Source organism: Monodon monoceros, unplaced genomic scaffold, assembly GCF_005190385.1.
Source record: "Monodon monoceros isolate NGI ecotype Baffin Bay Population unplaced genomic scaffold, NGI_Narwhal_1 Super_Scaffold_13, whole genome shotgun sequence".
Classification (NCBI taxonomy): domain Eukaryota; kingdom Metazoa; phylum Chordata; class Mammalia; order Artiodactyla; family Monodontidae; genus Monodon; species Monodon monoceros.
Window position 1 is genome coordinate 42,354,403 of NW_021703769.1, and position 23,477 is coordinate 42,377,879.

At 44.7% G+C, this 23,477-nt stretch overlaps 1 protein-coding gene across 2 annotated transcripts in view; it reads left to right on the forward strand.

Annotated features, from left to right (window-relative positions):
• NINL (ninein like) overlaps positions 1-23,477 on the forward strand; it is a 120,007-nt gene that overhangs the window by 38,625 nt on the left and 57,905 nt on the right. For both annotated transcript variants that reach the window (XM_029220129.1, XM_029220128.1), the window contains one exon: positions 23,274-23,467. In XM_029220129.1, the coding sequence (XP_029075962.1) occupies positions 23,274-23,467 (194 nt within the window). The remainder of the gene's footprint in view (positions 1-23,273; positions 23,468-23,477) is intronic.

Sequence of the window (23,477 nt, forward strand, 5' to 3'; positions counted from 1 at the left end):
TTCCATTTAGCTCTGTTTTATAGTTTCTGTTTCTCTGGTGAGGTTTTCGCTATGTGCATTCATTAAGAGAATCTTTTCTTTCACATCCTTGAGTATAATTATGCTGGCAGAGGATTTTGAAGCAGCTAATTCCAACATCTCATTCATCTTGAGGTTAATCTCTGGTTGTGGTTTCTCTTGAGAATGGCTTACTCTTTCCTGGTTCTTCATTTTTGTGAATAATTTTGGATTGTATCCTGGACATTGTGAAGTTGTGTTGTGGAGAATGAAGGTTCTGTTATATTTCTCTGAAGAGTGTTCATTTGTGTTTGTTTTAGTAGGCAGTGAGATTGGACTCAGACTGAAAACTCTGCCTCTTGAAGCAGGTCAAATTTCATTTCAGTTCTTTTATTCTTGTCTGAGCGGCTTGGAGGCTGCTCCACACATGCGTAGTCCATGGGTTTTCTGGAGAGTTAGGTAACATTTGCAGAATTCAGAGCTTTCTCTCTTTGGTGTTCTCCTTTTCTGGATTCCTCACTCATTTTTCGGTTGCTGTGGTTGCCTCAAACTCTGTAAGCTATCAAAACTGTGTTTTTCTATCAAAGTTTTAGCTACTTCACATGGTGTGGGCTGGAGCTTCCCTCAGCCTAGAAGCTGTGAAAATGGGAAATGGACGCAGTGTCTATCACTCCTTTCCTGAATCTCCCTGCTCTTTGTTGCTCTAGCAAATTAAATAAACCCAAGGAAAGTGTCATTAAAACCTCCATTCTATAGCCTCTCAGTCACAAGCACAGATGATGACCTGGACTTGCATTTGGTGCTTGAAGAAGGTCAGGGTGGGGGGCAGTCTTGTAGGACTGAGCCCTTAACCTGTGTGGTCTGATGCTGTCTCTGGGTGGATACTGTCAAAATTGGTAGAGGGACTTCGTTGGTGGCGCAGTGGTTAAGAATCCACCTGCCATTGCAGGGGACATGGGTTTGAGCCCTGGTCCAGGAAGATCCCACATGCCGCAGAGCAACTAAGCCCGTGCACCACAACAACTGAGCCTGCGCTCTAGAGCCCAGGAGCCACAACTACTAAGCCTGCATGCCACAACTACTGAAGCCTGCACGCCTAGAGCCTGTGCTCCGCAACAAGAGAAGCCACTGCAATGAGAAGCCCATGCACCACAGCAAAGAGTAGCCCCCGCTCGCCACAACTAGAGAAAGCCAGCACGCAGCAACGAAGACCCAATGCAGCCAAAAATAAAATTAATTAATTAATTAAAAAAAATTTGAGTAGAATTATAGGACACCCAGCTGGTATCAGAGAATTGCTTGGTGGTGTGGGAAAACACACACACACACACACACACACGTTGGAACTGGGTGTTAGAATCATTTTATTACTTTTGTGGATAATGACTAATGGGGCCTTCTGTCAGTATCTTCTTCTTATTCTGGATGGTAGTTACATGAGTGTGTTCTCTTTGTAAGTATTCCTTGAGCCATACTTTTATGATTTGTGTACTTTTATCTTTGAATATTTATTCTTTTTTTTTTTTTTTGGCCACACTACATGGCAGGTGAGATCTTTCCCAACCAGGGATCGAACCTGTGCCCCCTGCAGTGGAAGCATTCAGTCTTAACCACTGGACCACCAGGGAAGTCCTGAATATTTATACTTCAGTATAAATTTTACTTAGAAAAAGTGTGTTAGTGTTCTGTTTATCTACCTGGAAAATTATTCATGATATATTGTTAATTGAAAAAAAAAACGTTGCAGTAATATATATTATATTGTCCTGTCTTGTAATTTTAAAAATACTAAAAAAAAAAAAAAAAACCCAAAAGTATAAATAAAAATACTTGTAACACTGTGTTGATGAGGGAATGAGGACACAAACTGCTGGTGTGTCCCATTTAAATTCCATGCAGAGCATTTGGCCATATCTATCAAAATCGTAAGTGTGCAGATCCTTTGTCCCAGTATTTCCAGCATTTGTAGTAATACATCTTTCAGATGTGCTAATGCATGTGCTCAATGACCTATATATAAGATTATTTACCGTAGTATTGTTTATAACAGCAAAATATTAGAAATAATCTATGCTTTGCTCTTGGATTGGAAGAATTAATAATGTTAAAGTGATGATACTACCCAAAGCAATCTACAGATTTAATGTAGTCCCTATCAAACTACCCATGACATTTTTCACAGAAGTAGAACAAGTAATCCTAAAATTTATATGGAATCACAAAAGACTTAGAATTGCCGAAGCAGTCCTGAGGAAAAACAACAAAGCTGGAGGCATAACCATTCCAGACTTCAGACAATACTACAAAGCTATAGTAATCAAAACAACTTGGTATTGGCACAAAAACAGACATATAGATCAATAGAACAGAATAGAGAACCGAGAAATAAACTCACACAGCTACAGTCAATTAACCTTTGACAAAGGAGGCAATAATATACAATGGAGAAAAGACAGTCTCTTCAGCAAGTGGTGTTGGGAAAGTTTGACAGCTGCATGTAAATTAATGAAGTTAGAACGCTCCTTCATACCATACACAAAAATAATCTCAAAATGACTTAAAGACTTAAATATAAGACATGACACCATAAAACTCCTGGAAGAGAACATGGGTAAAATATTCTCTGACATAAATTGTACCAATATTTTCTTAGGTCAGTCTCCCAAGGCAATAGAAGTAAAAGTAAAAATTAACTAATGGGACCTAATCAAACTTATAAGCTTTTGCACAGCAAAGGAAACCATAAACAAAGCAAAAAGACAACCTATGGACTGGGAGAAAATATTTGCAAATACTGCAACTGACAAGGACTTAATTTCCAAAACAGACAAATAGCTCATACAACTCAATAATAAAAAAACAAGCAAAAAAAGAAATGGGCAGAAAACGTAAATAGACATTTCTCCAAAGAAGACATACAGATGACCAATAAGCACATGAAAGGATGCTCAACATTGCTAATTATCAGACAAATGCAAATCAAAACTACAATGAGGTATCACCTCACACTGGTCAGAATGGCCATCATTAAAAAGTCTACATACAACAAATGCTGGAGAGGGTGTGGAGAAAAGGGAACCCTCCTACACTATTGGTCAGGATGTAGATTGGTGCAGCCACTATGGAAAACAGTATGGAGGTTCCTTAAAAAACTAAAACTAGAGTTGCCATATGATTCAGAAATCCCACTCCTGGGCATATATCTGGAGAAAACTCTATTTTGAAAAGATACATGCACCCCAATGTTCATAGGAATGCTAGCAGCACTATTTACAACTGCCAAAACATGGAAGCAACCTAACATGTCCATCGACAGATGAATAAATAAAGAAGACATGGTATATATATACAATGGAATACTGTTCAGCCATAAAAAATGAAATAATGCCATTTGCAGCAAAATGGATGGACCTAGAGATCATCATACTAAGTGAAGTCAAAGAAAGACAAATATTATATGATATTACTTATATGTGGAATCTAAAACATGATACAAATGAGCTTATTTACAAAACAGAAAGACTCACAGACATAGAAAACAACCTTATGGTTACCAAAGGGGAAAGATGGGGGGAGGGATAAATTAGGAGTTTGGGATTAGCAGATACAAATTACTATATATGAAATAGATAAACAACAAGGACCTACTGTATAGCACAGGGAACTATATTCAATATCCTGTAATAAACCATAATAGAAAAGAACATGAAAAAGAAATATATGTATTTTATATATATATATATATATATATATATATATATATATATATATATCTGATCAATGTATGCTCATCAATAGGAAATTGGTTAAGCAAATGTGGTACATGTAGGTGTAGCAAAGAATGAGGAAGCTCTATAACTGAATGATATTTACATTTACATCTTAATGTATTTGTGCATACACACATGGAATAATATCCAAGATAGGTTATTCAGTAAAGAGAATTTCAGGTAAAACTTCTGTTTCTAGGTTATTTAACTAACCAAACCATCCCTCCTTTTGACTGGGGAAAGTAGTAGAAGTATTCCATTTACCTGCAGTGGCTTGTAGTATAATACAACTTCTGTGGTTCAAAGAATTTGAAATCTTGAATGTAGTTTAAGATTTGTCTCAGAAGACCCAACACAGCCAAAAGTAAATAAATAAATAAATAAATTTATTAAAAAAGAATTTGTCTCAGATTATTATTGCCTGCAGAAAACTATTGGCAGAAGCAAATTGAACATTTTCTCCAGAGGAAGATTTAATTATCCCATGCATCAAAAAATAATACCCCAAGTAATTTTTCATGTACAGTGTTCACAGATAGTCAATTATAACCAGACACACAAAGAAACAAACAAGATACTATGAACCAGGACCAGCAGGAACAAAAGACAACAGAAACAGAGCCACAAAGACATGAGATATTAGAATGATCAGACAGAGACTTTAAAACAAATATCCTAATCATAACAAAAGAAATAAAAGCCAAGCTTGAAAATTTCAGCATGGAATTATTCAGTAAAAAATAATAAAAAGTAACACAGCAAATTAGAAAAGAACACAATTGAAATCCTACAACTTAAAGATACAGTGACTAAAATTAAGCCATCGATATGGACATGCTTCACAGTAGATTAGATGGAGCTGGAGAAAGAATTAGTAAACTGGAAGGTGGGTAAGTAAAAATTATACAGAATGCAGCATGTAGAACTAAAGAAGTGACGGGAATAAGTGACAGAGTGGCTTGTTGGAAAAGTTCTAACACATTGTGATTTGAGTCTTAGCAGGAAAGAGACAACAGTGCAGAGGCAATAATTGAAGAAATAATATATGAGAATTTTCCAGAACTAATGGTACATCAGCCCACAGAGTCAAGAAATTAGTGAATCCCAGGCAGGATAAATTAAAAAGTACATCATAGTGTAAATGTATTAATAAAAATGAGAGAAAACAAACTAAGATAGAGATTATTAAAAGTAGCCAGAGAAGAAAGACAGATTACTTTAGGGGCAACAGATAGCCCACAACTGCCTTTTCAACAGTAACAATGAACAGAAGATGGATGATTTTCAACATGATAAAGGAAATCTATGCCCAGTGGAAACATCCTTCAAGAATGAAGGTGAGGGGGCTTCCCTGGTGGTGCAGTGGTTGAGAGTCCGCCTGCCGATGCAGGGGACATGGGTTTGTGCCCCAGTCCGGGAAGATCCCACATGCTGCGGAGCGACTGGGCCTGTGAGCCATGGCCGCTGAGCCTGTGCATCCAGAGCCTGTGCTCCGCAACGGGAGAGACCACAACAGTGAGAGGCCCGTGTACCACAAAAAAAAAAAGAATGGAAGGTGAGGGACTTCCCTGGTGGCACAGTGGTTAAGAATCCACCTGTCAATGCAGGGAACATGGGTTTGAGCCCTCGTCTGGGAAGATTCCACATGCCATGGAGCAACTAAGCCTGTGTGCCACAACGACTGAGCCCACGCGCCAGAACTACTGAAGCCCATGCACCTAGAGCCTGTGCTCCACAACAAGAGAAACCACCACAATGAGAAGCCCACACACTGCAACATAGAGCAGCCCCCACTCACCACAACTAGAGAAAGCCCGCACGCAGCAACAAAAACCCAACTCAGCCATAAATTAATTAAGGAAAAAAGAATGAAGATGAAAGGAAGAAAGTTTAAACAGACAAAAACAGTTTGCCACCCACAGACCCAAAATGAAGTTCTAAGTGCTGTACTCTAGGCAAAAGAAAGATAGTTCAAGATGGAAAGTCAGAAATGTAAGAAGAGGGACTTCCGTGGTGGCGCAGTGGTTAAGAGTCCGCCTGCCAATAAAGGGGACATGGGTTCAAGCCCTGCTCTGGGAAGAACCCACATGCAGCAGAGCAACTCAGCCCATGCGCCACAACTACTGAGCCCGCATGCCACAACTACTGAAGCTCTCGCGCCTAGAGCCTGTGCTCTGCAGCAAGAGAAGCCACCTCAGTGAGAAGCCCGCGCACCCCAATGAAGAGGAGCCCCCACTCACTGCAACTAGAGAAAGCCTGCTCGCGGCAATGAAGACCCAACGCAGCCAAAAATAAATAAATTAATTAATTAAAATAAAGGGAAAAAAATGAAAAAAAATGCAAGAAGAATGGGAAAACAAAAAAAAACTAGAGTGTGTGGGTAAAGCAGTGAGCCTTGACTATAAGTAGGGTTGGGAACTACCTTAGAATGTAATCATGTCAGGCTGGGTCATATAGATTTCCTGCTGTAGTCAAGTGGAAACATTTGGGCAGACTGTTTTTAACCATCACTCGAAGACCCTGGAGAACTAGGAGGCAGTAAAACATGAACAGGTCAAGCCCTGGAGGGGGTGAAAGCCCGGGAAGGGGAGTCTGGCCTTTGGGGCTGCATTATTCTGGGACCGTCATACACTCTGAAGGATGCGAGAAGGCTGAGCAGCACTTTTGACAGCCTCACAGGGTCAGGTGGACAGAAACTGGTGTCCAGACCTCACCAAGGTAGACCACCTGGCAAACTGCTTGCATTTAGGTTAGGACCTGGAAGATCATTCCCAGGAGCAGGAGTGAACTGAACAGATTGGCCTTCTCGGAAACCAAACCTCATTTTTATTCATCTCAACCTGTGATTTTTTTTTTAATTCTTTTGGTTTTTTTTTAAACCCCACATTTGTTTATATATTTATTTTTTTGGCTGTCTTGGGTCTTCGTTTCTGTGCGAGGGCTTTCTCTAGTTGTGGCAAGCGGGGGCCACTCTTCATCGCGGTGCGCGGGCCTCTCACTATCGTGGCCTCTCTTGTTGTGGAGCACAGGCTCCAGACGCGCGGGCTCAGTAGTTGTGGCTCATGGGCCTAGTTGCTCCACGGCATGTGGGATCTTCCCAGACCAGGGCTCGAACCCATGTCCCCTGCATTAGCAGGCAGATTCTCAACCACTGCGCCACCAGGGAAGCCCTCAACCTGTGATCTTGACTTAGGATGTTATCAGAGTGCTGAACTATTCCAAAGGGCATAATAGTTTATAAAAGAATTAATTAGAGAAATTAAAAATTGTAATAACTAACTAACGTTAGCTTAGTGGATATGTTTAGAATACACACCAATGAAGAAAACGTTAGGATCTTACAGAAAACATCCAGAAGGAAGCATGTAGACAAAAGGAGCAAAAATGTGGACGAGAGAGGAGTGTTAGGGACACAGAGGATGGCGTGAAAGGGTCTGACACCCCTGTCCTTGGAGTCCTGGAAGGAGAGGAGAGGGAATGGGGCAGAAGCAATATTTGAAGATATAATGGCTGAGGATTTTCCAAAACTGGCAAAAGATCTCAAATCATGAATCAAATCCTATGAGCCTCAAAAGAATATACACCTGCAAATATAGTGAAACCTGTTGTTTCTCACCTGCAAAATGGAATAGGGTTGTTTTAGTATTTAAAGAGTTTCAAACAGTGTAACAGTAATGTGACCTGAAATGTTAATATCACATGACCTCCGTCCGCAAGCTGTAAAACAAGGAAGGACGCCTCCTGCCCATGCCACCTAATGGATTATGGGCGTCCACACCCCCAGCCTGCCAGCTGCTCCCCCAGCTGTCCCCTCCCCCACTGGTCTCCCTTCCATGCTGCTGCAGAGTTGATCACAAGTTTGGTACTGCATATAAATTACAAACCTTAAATTCAGGTGTGTAGGGAGTGTCATTCTGTCTATGATGCACCATGGTTTCTTTTACGAGCCCACATTCACCTGTCGCAGGTATGTCACTGGGATGCTCTTTCCTTCTCCATTGTCTTCCCCATGGGGAAAGGCGTGGGAAGGACAGTCCTTCTCGACCCAGGCTCACACAGTTCGGGGTGCATGGTGTGTATTTTTCATTAAGGGAATGAGGTATTGTTCAGGCTTTCCTCGTGACCCGTGTTTCCCCACTAACCCAGCTGGAATTTCTTCAGGCCAGTTTGCACTGCCTTTGAACCAGAGGAACGTATCTTCGCTGTGGAATGATGATTCTTTTTCTCAAAGTTGTCTCTAACCATAAAGGAAATGAGAAAAAGCCTTTCCTGATGTTGCCCACAGGCCACCGGTTAGGGACGCAGTTGCTCAGAGGAGTCGGGACACCCAGGACCCATCAGCCCACGGCTCCATTTAAAGTGCCATTCCTCCAGCCTTTGCCTTAGATCACACTCTTCTTTTCCCAGAGTGCTTCTGGGGCCAGTTAAGATTCTAGCATAAAGCAAGGATGAGAGATAACTTCTGGCAGCAGAGGGGTGGAGGGACTGCAGGTCCCTGAGGCCTGTGTCCTCACGTGCAGCCGTGGGGAGGTAAGTCAGTGTGCAGCTGCTCTGCTTCAGGGGGGCTCTCGTCAGAGGTGAAGTTGCTCATTTATTGGATCCCCGAGCTAATGGCACACCAGGGGGGCCCATCCAGAACCTGTCATCGAAGCTGTGAGAACTGACCAGAGAGCTTGTTTGAATTCCTCTGTGTCTCCTTCCTTTTCCCAGGACCTGCTCCGTCCCTCTGTTTCTCTCTCCTGGGCTTAGCCTGGCACCCGGATCTTTCCAGCCTCCCGAGGGGGCGTTTCTAGACCTGGCTGAGTTGACTCCACCCGAAGGCCTTGGCCAGGCGTGGAGCCCACCCTGATTCCCACAGAAGATCGTTGGGAGGTGGTGTTTGTCTGCGTTGTGTCAGCCTGGCTTGGAACAAAACCTCTGGAATCCACTTCAGTGTTTGATTAATAGGGTAAAGGTGCAGTTGGCCTCACAAGCCCAGAGGATTATGTATTACAGTTCTTTTAATAGATCTTTTACTTGAGTGGAGGAGGGAGAAAATGAGAGAAGACTTAAGGGAAATAGCTTTGTAATACATTCACTTTTCTATGTCTGTTGGGCAGTCCCTTTTCCTTTGAGTAAATGTGATGTGATCCAAAGTGTCTGGAAAAGAGAGACAAGTGCCCTCCGTTATGTTATGTTGGATGTTTTATTTATATGTTCTTTTTCACTGTCCTGTCAGCTTTGGGTCCATTTCTGATCCATGTTATTTTCATCTTTGGCTGCATATTTGTGGATGGCCATGTGTACAGCGGGTTGGGCTAGAGCCTTGTAAATACTGTCTTTCGTGTTCTGAGACTGACCTGACCAAGTTTTTCCATGTAGACACATTTTATAAAACATTTCAGTGTGTTTAGGACATTGTGAAGTTTGTTGGAAAGAATGACAAATGTAGTTGTCATTCTGAGTGTCTGAGTGTCATTCCAGAATGTCGATTCTGGAGCTCCAAAGTATCAGGGCGTTTCCCTGTTGATGTTTAAGACGGGGTCTGTTTAACCACCATGCACTGTGCTCCAGTACCTCTGGTTACATAATTAGTGTTCTGCTAATGATGCATAATGAGTTTCTGCCAGTCTTTGCATGGATGTCAAAGAAAAATTCATGTCACCTTTTCCCCAGCCCAGAGCAGGAGAGGGAGAGAGAAAGTGAGACTCAGCAGATGTTGATCCAGAGTCCATGCAAAGGCCAGAGGGAGACAGGAGACAGTGTCTGGGAAAAACTTGGTTCTGGGGGTTCCGGGTGCGGGAGGCATGGACCCAAAGGCCTGGTGTCTCTGCGGCCTCACCCCTGGACACCTGCGGAGCTCAGTAGTGAGTGGAGCCCAAAGACATCATCATGCTGGACCGGAGAGAACTAGGATGTCAGAGCATGGAAGGTGCCTTGGGCCATGAGGGTTGGCCTCATTTGGTGTCTCAGGAAGCCCAGGCCCTGTGAGCTGAAGCACCTTGACGGAGGCACACAGCTGCTTCCTGACCAGACCTACCAGCCGGGCCATCCCAGGAGCTGCAGCAAAATTCTTGAGGACCTTCTACTTCAGACTTGTAAGATTCTCTGTTCAATAAACCGTGGACGTCTCTGTCGCTGTATCTGAGGGGTCTTTCTTTGGTCTCGCAGCAGGGCAACTACAAGGCTTGCAGGCCTTTCAGGGGGGCAGCCCAACAGGTGGCTATAGTCCAGTGTGACTGGTGTCCTTACAAGAAAAAGAGATTAGGATCCAGGCAGACGCAGAGGGACGACCATGTGCCGACACAGCAGGAAGGAGAGATACTCCAGAAGAAACCAACTCTGCCAGCACCTTGGTCTTGGATTTCTAGCCTCCAGAACTGTGAGAAAATACATTTCTGTTGTTTTAAGTCACCCAGTGTATAGTACCTTGTTATGGAGCCCCGGCAAACCAATCCACAATCTGATAAGTGGAAAGTCATATGTCATTGTGCTTCGTTTGTATTTCTCTTCTGATGAGTAAGTACAGGTAAGCATCTCTTCACATGTTTAAGAGCCGTTTGTGTTTCCTTGTATGCAATCTAGTTCCTTTGCTAGATCACTTAAGATGTAAATCTTTTTCATTATTGATTTTAGGGGCTCTTTATTAAGTAAATTAGCCTTTTGTTGTGATTTATATTAGAAGTTTTTTTCTTTGCCATTTATCTTCTGATGTTATTCTTTTGTTCATAGAAATTTTGACTTTTAAGTCAAACTTCCCACTCTTTTTTTTTTTTTTCCGTACGCGGGTCTCTCACTGCCGTGGCCTCTCCCGCTGCGGAGCACAGGCTCCGGACGGGCAGGTCCAGCGGCCATGGTTCACGGGCCCAGCCGCTCCGTGGCATGTGGGATCCTCCCGGACCGGGGCACGAACCCGTGTCCCCTGCATCGACAGGCGGACTCTCAACCACTGTGCCACCAGGGAAGCCCCCCCATTATATTTTTACTGCAGACACGTTAAATGTATAGATGAAGGAGACTTGTGCCTCCTTATGCAAGAACGTGGTATCTCTTTGCATTTGTTAAAGTCTTTTCTCTGTGCCTTTCAGGAACATTAAAACATTTCTTCATACAGATCTTGCACATTCCTTAAGCTTATTCCTGTGTACTTATTTTATTTATTTATTTATTTTTGTTGGGGCTTTGTTGCTGCATGCGGGCTTTAGTTGCAGGGAGCGGAGCTTACCCTTCGTTGCAGTGTGCAGGCTTCTCATTCCGGTGGCTTCTCTTGTTGTGGAGCATGGGCTCTAGGTCTGTGGGCTTCAGTAGCTGTGGCACGCGGGCTCAGTAGTTGTGGCTTGTGGGTTCTAGAGTGCAGGCTCAGTAGTTGTGGCGCACGGGCTTAGTTGCTCCGTGGCATGGGATCTTCCCAGACCAGGGCTCAAATCAGTGTCCCCTGCATTGGCAGGTGGATTCTTAACCACTGTGCCACCAGGGAAGCCCATCCTGTGTATTTATTTTAATGTAAATAGGCCTTTTTCTTCATTATATCTACTAACTGCTTGTTATTTGACTATAGGAGTGAAGGTTACTAATTTTTTTGTTATTAACTTTGTAACTAGTCAGATTAGTGAATAGTTTTCATTCAGATAATAAAGCATTTACTAATAAATTTGAATCTTTAAAAAAATGTTTGTGACAAATGTAGCAATGAATTGCAAAGCTCTGGGGAATCTAGCAGTGCAGGTCCTTGTCTGATTTTGGAGACTTTCAGAAATTTAAGGCGAAATCTGTGGGGCAGGCAGGGGTCTGTGTTGTTCCTCCTGCCCCGGTGTAGACTCGATGTCTCCCAGTCCCACAGGAGGTCCCATCACAGGCAGTGCCGAGCAGGGCCTCCCCTCCCTCTGCTGACAGGTTGCCACCCAGCCTGCACGGCGTAGACCCTGCAGCCTCCATGAGTTTCTGCTCATCTGATAGTTTCTATCTTTGTATCTTCATGGATTTCCAAAATTAATGATTCACCTGGACTAATCAAGCATCCGTGTGTTCACGAGCCAGTTTTCCTCTTGGTTGGCTGTGTTTTTGTACCCAACCAGCCCATTTCACGTGCTGCACAAACTGGACGTCTCTGCATGACCAGTTCCTACCCAGACATGGTTGAACCTCCCTCTGCTGGTGGCGGTATCTCTAGCCAAGTCCTCTGTCAAGTTAGAGGCCTTTCCAGAGGTCTCTTCATTTCCATCGATTTCTGCCTTGGAATCATGGCAGCAAAATCCTTGCTACTAACATTAGTTCATGAGAGCAGCATCTGGAGCCTAGCATATAGAAGGGGCTTAGGAAATGTTTGTTCGTGAATCTTTCTTAATCAGTCATTTGGACTTCCCTGGTGGTCCAGTGGTTAAGACTCTGTGCTCCCAATGCCGGGGGCCTGGGTTCAATCCCTGGTCAGGGAACTAGATCCCAAGTGCCACCGCTAAGACCCAGCACAGCCAAATAAATAAATAAATATTAAAAAAATAAGAAGTCTTTTACATTATTTCCTTCCATATGTGAAAGATGAAATACATATTCTCAAAAGCTATTAAATCTGTATGATTCTGTTTGGGCTGCCATAACAAGTACCACGGACTGGATGGCTGAAACAAGTTCATTTCTCATTGCTGTGGACCCTGCAAGTCGGAGATGCAGGTGTCAGCAAGGTTGGTTCTGGTGAGGACTCTCCCCTTGTTTGCAGACGACTGCCTTCTTGTTGTCTGCTCACATCTTAGCTCACCTGTGGGGAGAGAGCTCTCTGGTGTCTCTCCTTATAAGGACATGAATCTTACTGGATCAGGGCCCCACCCTTGTGACTTTATTTTACCTTAATTACTTCCTTAGAGGCCCCATCTCCAAATACAGCCACACTGAGAGGTTAGGCCTTCAACATATGAATTTCAGGGGACACAAACATTTGGTTCATAATAATATCTTAGCCACTTTACCTTGTAAGCTTTCTTTTCCCTTAAATAAAAGTGCATGGTGTAATTCACATATGGTGATGGCTGAAGAAGTTAGCTTTGGAATGTTTAGGAAGTTCTAGAATTGAGCTTGGAAGATACTCCTGTGGTCTGAGTGTGTGTGTTCCCTAGGTTCATATGTGGAATCTTAACCCCCAAATGTGGTGGTGTCAGGAGGTGGGGTCTTTGGGAGGTGCTGACGTAGGTCAATAGGGTGGAGCCCCACGAATGAGATTAGTGCCCTTATATGGAGGCCCCACAGAGTTCCCTCATCCCTTCCACCAGGTGAGGACACAGCAAGAAGGTGCCAGTGTAAGACTCAGGAAGTGGGCCCCACCAGAACGTGACCAGGCTGGTGCCTTGATTTTGGACTTCCAGCCCACAGAACTGTGAGCCATAAGTTTCTATTGTTTATAAACTACCATCTATGGTATTTTGTTATAGTAGCCATAACAGACTAAGAGAGGTATGGTCCCCCATACACTGTTCCTTACATGCAGGCTATTTTAATATCCCCAAGATTCTTAAGGACAAGCCCATAGCATTTTGTTGACTTTAATTAGGGTATGTCAGAGTCACTTTTCATTTCTTTTTATTTATTCTTTTTATTGCTCCATGAAGAGTACAGCTAAAGTATGATTCACTTTTAGACAATTTGTCAAGTGTGTCCTATTTTTCCTGTCTTGGACAGTGTCTGACTTTGTAGCATCTGTGAGAAGCAGTTTAGGCCACATGATGTGCGACTGTTTACCCAGCATGGACTCCATGGCTTTGCATGTTTTTGGTTCCGTCACACCAGTGGAGTGAAGGAGCCAGAGCTGCCAGGTCTCATGAAGAGTCTTACAGAAAAAACTCATACAGTTTTAGAAATCACCTTGGGGGAGGGGCAACAGGAGTGGCTTTGGGGAAACAGTTGGCAGGTTTGCTTTGTTTTGCTTTATTTTCCTAAAACATCCGTCTTCTAGCCGTGACAAAACAACAGGAGTCCGTCGTAAAACACGTACCTGCCACTGTTCCAGGAGGTGGGTGTGGAAGGTCAGCGTTTTGTTTTTTTCAAATATTTATTTATTTATTTGGCTGTGGCGGGTCTTAGTTGTGGCAGGTGAGATCTAGTTCCCTGACCAGAAATAGATCCCGGGCCCCCTGCAATTGGGAGCGAGGAATCTTACCTGCTGGACCACCAGGGAAGTGCCATCAGCGTTTCTAATACTCTCCCTCTTCACTGTTTGAAGTTGGAGTGTAACGTATGGAAGAAAAATGCACAGAGGGGCTTCCCTGGCAGTCCAGTGGTTAGGACTCCGCTGCAGGGGACGCAGGTTAGATCCCTGGTCAGGGAAGTAAGATCCTACATACCAGGAGGCGCGGCATGCATGCATGCATAAATAAGTAAATATATATATATATGTATATGTATATATATGTGTGTGTGTATATATATAGATATGTATATATATAGTTGTATATATATACACACACACACACAGAAAAGTGCACAGATAATGAACTGTCACAGTGAACACATCCATGCAACCGCCATCCTAGTCAGAAGCAGAGTATCTCAGGAACCCCGGCACAGCCCCTCATATGTTCTCCTATTTATTATTCCCTCCCTGCCATCCACTATCTTAACTTCTAACACTGTGGATTGATTCTTCCTGCTTCTGAACTTAATGTAAGTGGAATCATGCAATTTCTGCTTCTTCCATCATGTTCGTAAAATTGAGGTTGTCATTATGTAGTTCATTCCTCTCCATAGCTTTACAGTTTCCCAGAATATGCCACCAATTACTTATTTTTACTACTGATGGATATTTGGATTGCTTCTAGTTTGGGGTGCTATGAATAATGCTGCCTAAGAAAGTGTGTCTTTTGGTACACAAATCCATGGTTTCTGTTGAGTAGGTACCTAGGAGTTGGATTGCCATGTTGTAGAGTGGATATGTATTTAACTTTGGTAGATAAAACTGAGCAGGTTTTTAGAGCTCTTGTGCCATTGATACCCCCACTAACAAGATCTGAGAGTTCCAGTTGCTCCATGTCTCTACCAATACTTGATATGATCAGTCTTTTATATTCTAGCCGTGGTGTAGTGTACTGATAAAGCTTTCACAACTGCCCCCCAAAGCCCTGAACTGTAGCATTTTCCAACGACTGTGTGTAAATAGTCCCACCAGAGCAGATTTTAAGCTACCAACGTGATGCCATTGAGACAGAATTGGATGGAGCTGTGAACAGTCAGTGTGAGCAGCTCCAGCCTCTTGGTTTTACCCATTTGGTACCTCTTGAAAGCCATCAAAGTCTAAGACAGGAGAAGAGGCCAGCAGGGAACCCATGGGGGATGCTCCTTGGTCACTGAGCTGTATACAGTGTGTACAGTTATAAGCATCAGCAGGCATTTACATGGATAGAAGGTCTCACCTGGAGCTTAAGGGAAGCACCACACACTCGGAATGGCAGGGAAACGTTCCCTTTGCACCCTGCCTGTGCCCGTGTATGCTCCGTCCACATTCTTCAGCTGACTGAGGAAATCCACCTCTGTGCTTACTTATAGGATATCAGGTCCTCATCTGTGAAATGGGTGATTGAATGGCGCTCTTTGGGGTTCTGATCGCCGCTCTCTTACAAACATCAGCAGCCTGTTTTCGTCACCTTGCTCTAAGTGTCTGATCTGGTTCCAGAGTTTCAATATAGTTCCTTCCAGTCACTCTTTATGGCTCAGTTTTGCTTTGGTGGAGTGTCGTCCCCTGCCACTTTGCATGACGTCACCTCTCCCCAGTGTTTTTATTTTTATCTATTTATTTTTTAGGCTGCACCGTGTGGCTTGTGGGAATCTTAGTTCCCTGACTAGGGAATTGAACCCAGGCCCTCGGCAGTGAAAGCACGGAGTCCTAACCACAGGGAATTCCCTCCCCACTGTTTTTTCTTTCCCTCCCCACTGTTTTTAATCATACGTTAACGATCCTTACCCTATCACCTATTACAACGGGGATTCAAAATTGTAATTTTCCAGTTTTGTCATTTCTTCTACACTGTTATTGGCTATTTTTAGTAAAGAAGAGAAACTATTGCTTTCTTTATGGTAGAATTTTCTATTTGAATTTAAGTTAGAAGTTGATATTAATACTGAGAGTAGGTTTTCTACATTTACATATATGTAACGATACATATAGAGAAAGCTCATTTTTTTGTATGTAGAACCTTATGTGGATAACCTTGTATATGTATAACTAATTATGTATGTATAATATGTATAACTACAATTATGTAGATGTTTTATAACCATTGGGTCCATAGCTATAGTCCTAGCACAAATAGAAGTACATGTGGTTATAAAAATCTTTAGGAACCAAGAAGATATTGGCCAAAGGGTACAAAGTTTTTATGTTAGGTGAGTGGGTCCCACAATGTTTTCTTGAGGAGACCCTAGAAAGCAGGTTTTCTAGGACAATTTTAGAGTTTGATATCCTTATAGTTTTTAGTCTAAATATCTACTTTGTAGGAAGAGCAAATACTATATTAATTGCCAATTAAATGACGCATCAGCTTATTTTTATAATGTTGGGATTGGAAAATGCCTTTCATAAAAATGATAGCTTCTCAAGCCTTATTGCTGAGATAGTTAGGGCCGATGTTGGCAAAGTAAATAAATAGTATAAGTTTTTTTGTTTTCTTTGTTTTTTTGTTTTTTGCTGTACGCGGGCCTCTCACTGTTGTGGCCTCTCCCGTTGCGGAGCACAGGCTCCGGACGTGCAGGCTCAGCGGCCATGGCTCGTGGGCCCAGCCGCTGCGCGGCATGTGGGATCTTCCCGGACCCAGGCACGAACCCGTGTCCCCTGTATCAGCAGGCAGACTCTCAACCACTGCGCCACCAGGGAAGCCCAATAAATAGTATAAGTTTTGAAAAACAAGAAAGAAGACATGAAAACAGTTAATGCAGAAATTAATCCTACAAGCTCAGAACTGCTGAAGTATGGAGGTTGATTAGAAACCCCAAGGCTATTTGACATGGTGCCAAGTCCTGCTCTTCTGGAACCCAAGGCTGGGCTTCAGTGTTTTATCTGGGTCATAACATCTTTGCAGATACAGAACGTGCCATCTAGAATGCTACCTTGGTGCTGTTCATTCTGGGTCAGCAGGCTTTTACAGGTTTTCATGGAGGGCCTTGTTTGGAGTTGTTTCTGGGTGCGATGCTCTGGGTCCACAGACATCGGCACACCCAGCTGCTTGTGAGAGACCACAGTTCTCTGTGGTTCCCTGTCCTTGATACCCAGCGGGTTTCCAGGGCCACAGATTAAATTCCCTCATCGCTGTGCATCAGTTAAATGCAAACCTACACCTTCCCTCCAGAGGGCTGCGTGGTCCTGCAGGGTGCTGGTCAGCAGCTGTTTCTTGGCCCGTATCCAGTTTGTTTGAGGGCAGGTTTTTCTCCCCAGGATGAAAACAGTGTTTTGCTTCACCTGGTAGCAAAGTTTATGCTCATATATTTAATTAAGCTTTATAACATTAGAATTATTGAGAGTCTACTGATTCCAGTTTCAAAAGAATCAAACTGTAATAAGCCAAGGGCTCCTCTTTATCTGGAACATTGTCCCCTGTCTGCAGTCAGCCCTGAACGCAGCTGGGTTTTCCGGTGGTTTCGATGTGTGGACATTTATGCGTTTGTGGAATCCAGAGAGGATTAAATAATTCAGTTTGGGTGAAGAAGAAACTGAAGAGGCCCTTGGGTGTTTATTATTTATAACGACCACTTGGCTGTGCGGCCTGCACTTCGCGTGTGAGTAGGCCTGGGCGCCGAGGATGGGTGGCGCAGGAGGCGGGGCCCCGCCTGAGAGGTCCCCTGTTTCTCTTCTCCTTCCCGGGGCTCTGTGCAAGAAACAGAACCTAGGGGTCGTCTAGGGGACGGCGTTCTCTGCCCTCACACACAGGCCTCAGGGCGTGTGAACAGAGCTACAGGTTCCCTGCTGGGAGGGGCAGGGTTAAGGTCCTTGTCCTTCTCACTGTTGTGTTCTGTGGTTTAGGTTGATCGCTTTTCCCAGTCGGGAGGAGGGGGGTTTCCCAGTGACACATTTCTGGAAATAGGATTTGAGCAGCAGGAAGGCTGGGAGCCTGGGGACTGGTGTGCAGGATGGTGATTCTGTTGTCTTTTGTGGTGTGATGAGTACCAGGGCCTGGAACCTGCCTCTCCCCTCAGCAGCCCAGCAAAGTTGGTGTTTTAGACCCAATTTGACAGAAGCTCTGACTGGCCCAGAGCTGAGCCTGGCCGGGGCCCCGCAGCCTTGCAGAGAGGCATGGGGATAGGGGATGGGTCACCTTAGCTGTGAAGGCAGCGTTGCCCATGTCTGGGGTCTTTTAGGGTGGCCTTTGCACAGTTCAGGAAGATTCTAATGCTTTAAAATGTTCTCAGGGAGCCCTTGGCCAGTCTCCTTTGACCTCAGCAGCAGGAAGGTGGCCTCTGGGCTCCCCCCCCCTGCAGTGATGCCACTAACGTGCAGACAGCAGGGTTTAAGGGGGGATCTGGTGCCTGGAGGCTCGGGGGGTCAGATCCTGGGACCTGAAGGGAGTTGACCTCAATCCCGTCCATTTCAGTGTCGGTTTGAGAACTTGTCTTAAGTACCCACCGGACACCAAGAGCCAACTTTGCAAACCAGTGTGGAGGGTTGTGCAGCTGCGTGTCCTGAGAGCATCCTCCGTCACCTCCTGCTGTGTCTGAGACGCGGTGCCTGCTGAGCCCCCATCCCTGCCCGCCCCATGCCCACCCAGTGGACCAGCAGCAGGTGGACAGGCCGAGGAGGGAGGCCTCCTGGAGGGAGGCCTTCAGAACCCAAGGCAAGAGCAGACGCAGGGTGGGGTGGGGCGGGGGTGCTGCACAAGGGTTAGTGTCTTCTTTCGAGGAAGAGCCCAAGTGAGGACACAGTGGTCCCTTGCTTAGCGAGATCATCCCGCTGATCAGACCATCTGAGAGGCGGCACCGTCCCCTCCCTGCCCTTCACTCCCATTTTGGTTGATGACGCGGTGCTCCCAGTAGAGAGGGTTTGGATGGGCCAGAGCTCAAGTCAGCAACCCCGACCGCTGACCAGGGCGAGTCTCTCAACTCGGGCTCTGTGCTGGCTTCAGGGTCTCACTGTGGGGGGCCGGCGGGAGGTGGAGCCAGTTCCCCAGGTGAGGAGGGCGCACAGCAGCTGTGGAGGTGCTAAATGCCGTTGGACTCCTGTCTGGAGCTGCTTTATGGAGGCCTGAGAAACATCCCCTGGGCCATAAGTGGGCAGGCTGCTACCTGGGATCGCCCTCACCTCGAGGCTTCCCTGTCTCTCCCACCCCCCACGGAAGATGTGCTGTCCACCTACCACAGGGACGCTGTCTGGGGCACAGTTACAGTTCCATTCTTGTGCCCAGCTTGGCTTTATGGAGGCTTTCTTGGTTTTTCCATAATTACTTTTTAACATCCTTATTCTTTTCCAAATGGTCCATCAGTTCTGTCAGAAACCACCCATGTTGGGGACTTCCCTGGTGGTCCAGTGGTTAAGACTCTGCGCTCCCAATGCAGGGGGCCCAGGTTTGATCCCTGGTCAGGGAACTAGATCCCGCTGCAACTAAAAGAGACTGCATGCCGCAACTAAAGATCCCTCACGTGGCAACGAAGATCTCACATGCCACAATGAAGACCTGGCAGAGCCATATAAGTAAATAAATAAATATTTTTTAAAAAAGAAGAAGAAACCACCCATGTTGTTTTCCACATGGTCCCACGATACGGGACCGTAGGGTCCCTAGTGGCCAGTTTGTGTGGATTGCACTGTGGCCCTGCCCCAGGCCACCCTCCTAGAACAGTGTCCACTGCTTACAGGGGACCCAGATCTACAACCTGCGTCTTCCTCCTCCTTGGCTGAAGTACCCGCCCGCTAGCTTCCAGATTGGTGGAAAGTGCTCTTTCCTCAGGATGTCTTTCAGCCTCCAATCCCATTCTTGCTGCAGGAGTCGCGCCTGGCGCTGAGTGCAGAGTGCTCTTTTCTCTCTAGACATTTTTAGGACTTGTTTGTTTGCTCTGAAGTTTCTTGAGGATTTACTCGGTCTGGATGTTTTTATTTGTTGGCCCTCACGGGGGGACTTTGCCATCTCTCTGCTTGGAAAAGTCTTGTATTTTTCCAGAACCCCCCTTCCCATCAGCTGGTTGCCTTTCCTGGACTTTTAGAGGATGCCAGGACTTTGGGTGTTGATTTTGAATTATTTTTTTAAGGAAAGAATATCCAGGTAAAAGTGCCACAGAACAGAACCAGGCAATTTCAGAAAGCAAGCCACCAAATATTGAACTTTTTCTCTTAAAAAATTTTTTTTTCTTATTTTTAAATTTTTAATTGTAAAAAACACGATGATATAAAATTTACCCTCTTGGGACTTCCCTGGTGGTCCAGTGGGAAAGAATCCGCCTTCCAATGCAGGGGACGTGGGTTTGATCCCTGGTCAGGGAACTAATATCCCGCATGCCTCAGTGAAGATCCTGCATGCCGCAGCTAAGACCCAACACAGCCAAAAATAAAATAAAATAAATAAATAATATAATAAAATTTTTAAAAATTTGCCCTCTTAATCATTTTTAAATATACAGTTCAGTAGTGTTAACTGGTATCCACATTACTGTGTAACAGATCTCTAGGACTTTTTCATCTTGCAAAACTGAAACTCTGTACCTGCTGAGCAACCCTTCCTATCCACCTACCCAAGCCCCTGGCACCCACCACTCTACTTCGTCTCCTTGACTTTGACTAGTTATCTTACGGAAGTGAAGTCATACAGTATTTGTCGTTTTGTGACTGGCATATTCCACTCAACATAAGGTTCATCCGTGTTGTGGGAGGTGACAGGATTTCCTTCCTTTTCAAGCTGAATAATATGCCATTTTATTGATATCTTCTTTATCCGTTCTTTTGTCAGTGGACGTTTGGGTTGCTTTCACCTCTTGGCTGTTGTGAATAATGTTGCAGGTAACATAGGAGTACAGATAACTCTGAGATCCTGCTTTCAGTTCTCTGGGGTGTATACCTGGAAGTGGAATTTGCTGGATCATATGGTAATTCTATTTTTAGGTTTTTGAGGAACCTCCATAGTGTTTTCCACAGCAGCTACACCATTTTACATTCCTACCAAGAGTGCCCAAGGGCTCCAATTTCTCAACATCGTCACCAACACTTGTTTTCTGTTTTTTGTTTGCTTGTTTTTTTTTTTTATAGTGGCCATCCTAATGGGTGCGAGATAATATCTCACTGTGGTTTTGTTTTGTGTGGACCTAATTAGAGATGTTGAGCACTTTTCATGTGCTTGGCCATTTCGTGGCCATTTGTGTATCTTCTTTGGAGAATTGTCTATTCAAGTCCTTTGCCCATTTTTTTAATCGGGTTACTGGTTTTTGTTGTTGGGTTATAGGAATTCTTTACTTGTTCTGATCATTAACCTCTTAGCAGATGTATGATTTGCAAATTATTTCCTCCCATTCTGTATGTAGGTTGCCTTTTTACCCTGTTGTTTTCTTTGATGTGCAGGTTCTTAAGTTTGATATAGCACCATTTGTCTATTTTTACTTTTGTTGCCTATGCTTTTGGTGTCATATCTAAGAAATCGTTGCCAAATCTAACATCATGAAACTTTTCCTCTTTTTTTTTTAAGAATTTTATAGTTTAGATCTTATGTGTAGATCTTGAATCCATTGTGAGTTCATTTTTGTTTATGGTGTAAAGTAAGGGTTGAACTTCATTCTTTTGCATGTGGATATCCAGTTTTCCCAGCACCGTTTATTGAAGAGATTGTCTTTTCCTCATTGTGTGGTCTTGGCCATTTGGAAAATCATTTGACCACATATGCAAAGGTTTATTTCTGGGCTCTCAAGTGTGTTCCATTGGTCTATGTCTGTCTTTATGTTTTTTGGTTACTTTATTGATTTTTAATTTCCTTTTCTTCTCTGTCTCATTTTTGGTCTCTTTATTCGGGTACACTTAATAGAAGATGTATTTTGTCCTTGTCTTCCAGTGTTGCCATTGAATTTTTTATTGTGATTATCATACGTCAATGTCAGGAAACCTCCCTTAGTGTCTAATCATCCCTATTGTCCAGTAGTCTATCTTGTTGCATGATTTTAATGTTTTTCCTTCATCTCTCTGGGGATATTAGTTTCTCTCTCTCTCTCTCTCTCTCTCTGCGTGTGTGTGTGCTTGCGTGGGTGTCTTGGGTTACTCCCCTCTCCCCTCCCACATGTATCCCCCTCCAAATCAATGCCTTCAGCTTCCAGCAAATGGGGGTGTGTGAACAGCAGGATTCTGAGCCCCACTCAGACTTTTCTACATGACCCCTGAGACCTTCCATAGTTCCAAGGTGTTTAGAGTGTCCAGTGACTTGTCACTTGAGCCCTTTTCTGGGACTCTGGAGTCCCGGGGAATCCACGTGCATCAGTGTGACTCCAATGCGGTTGTCGTGGTACAGACCTGAGCTCGGGCTGTATTTCCCAGATGAAGGTGCCCTTGGAGTTTTTCCAAGCCTTCCTGGCCCATCTCAGCACTGAGGTTTGTCATGTGGTATCTCAGCTACAGAAAGACACCCCCCCCCCAATCCTGGAGCGAGAGGAGGGCGAATTCCATAGGGCACACATGACCAGAAGCAGTGCCTCCTTTCTCCCAGCGTTTTTCCCAGGACTTTGAAAGCAAAGCATGGACCTTATCTTGGATGTGGGTTAGGAAGTGTCATAGCAAATGGCAGCTGAAAGATCTTTTTGCCTGACCCATAGAATGCTGGGCCTGAGTCACACCACTAGCCTGTGGCTGGATGGCCAGAGTCGAATCACCTGCTGTCTTGGGACAGTGTCTCAGATTTCTGGGGGTGAGGGAAAGGAGAGAAAAAGAAGTGTTTCTGAGTGGTCAGGAGCTGACCTGTGTGTTGGGCAAAGCTGGCATGACCGAGGGGATGTGGGCTGAGTGTGCAGGGTCCTCGCCCCTGAATCAGCCCTTGCATGGAGGCAGGGGTCGGGGGGAGGCAGCAGACCAGCAAGTTCTCTCAGGAGGGGGATGGCTTGTCATTGCTCCTGGGAGGGCCCTCGGTGCCCTCTGACCTCCAGCCTGAGTTCTGCCCAAGACCGGAATCCTGGGGCAGAAGTTCGGGCAAGTGTGCCAGGCATCCAGCCGGCCCTGTGTGTATATGTATAGAGAAAAAGTAGAATGTATATTTGCCAAAATAGTAAAATGATTTTTTTTTTCAGGTGGTGAAATTCTGGATAATTTTCTTTCACTTTATACTTATCTCTTTTTTTTCTGATTATTCTGTAATAGATACTTTTTTACAGAACAAAGTAATTCTGGTTCTTTGAGCCAGTGAGGGAGAACGAGCCCTGTGGGAACACGTTTCTGGCCTCTCCTGATTTCCTGCAGCCTCATGTGTCCTGAGACGACCCTGGTGCCCCTTCCCACACACCAGCTCCTCCCCTGCCCTGGGCCACACTGCCTGGCGCATTGGGACCGTGGAGGGAAGTGGGAGCGGCAGTCAGAGGGCACCGTTGTCTTCTCCCTGCATGCAGCCTGCGATGGGATGGACGAAGAGGAAGAGAGCCACTATGTCTCGCAGCTCAGGGATGTCTACAGCAGCTGTGACACCACGGGGACAGGCTTCTTGGACCGGGAGGAGCTGACCCAACTCTGCCTGAAGCTTCATCTGGAAAAGCAGCTGCCTGTCCTTCTGCAAACACTTCTCGGGAACGACCACTTTGCCAGGGTGGGTAACT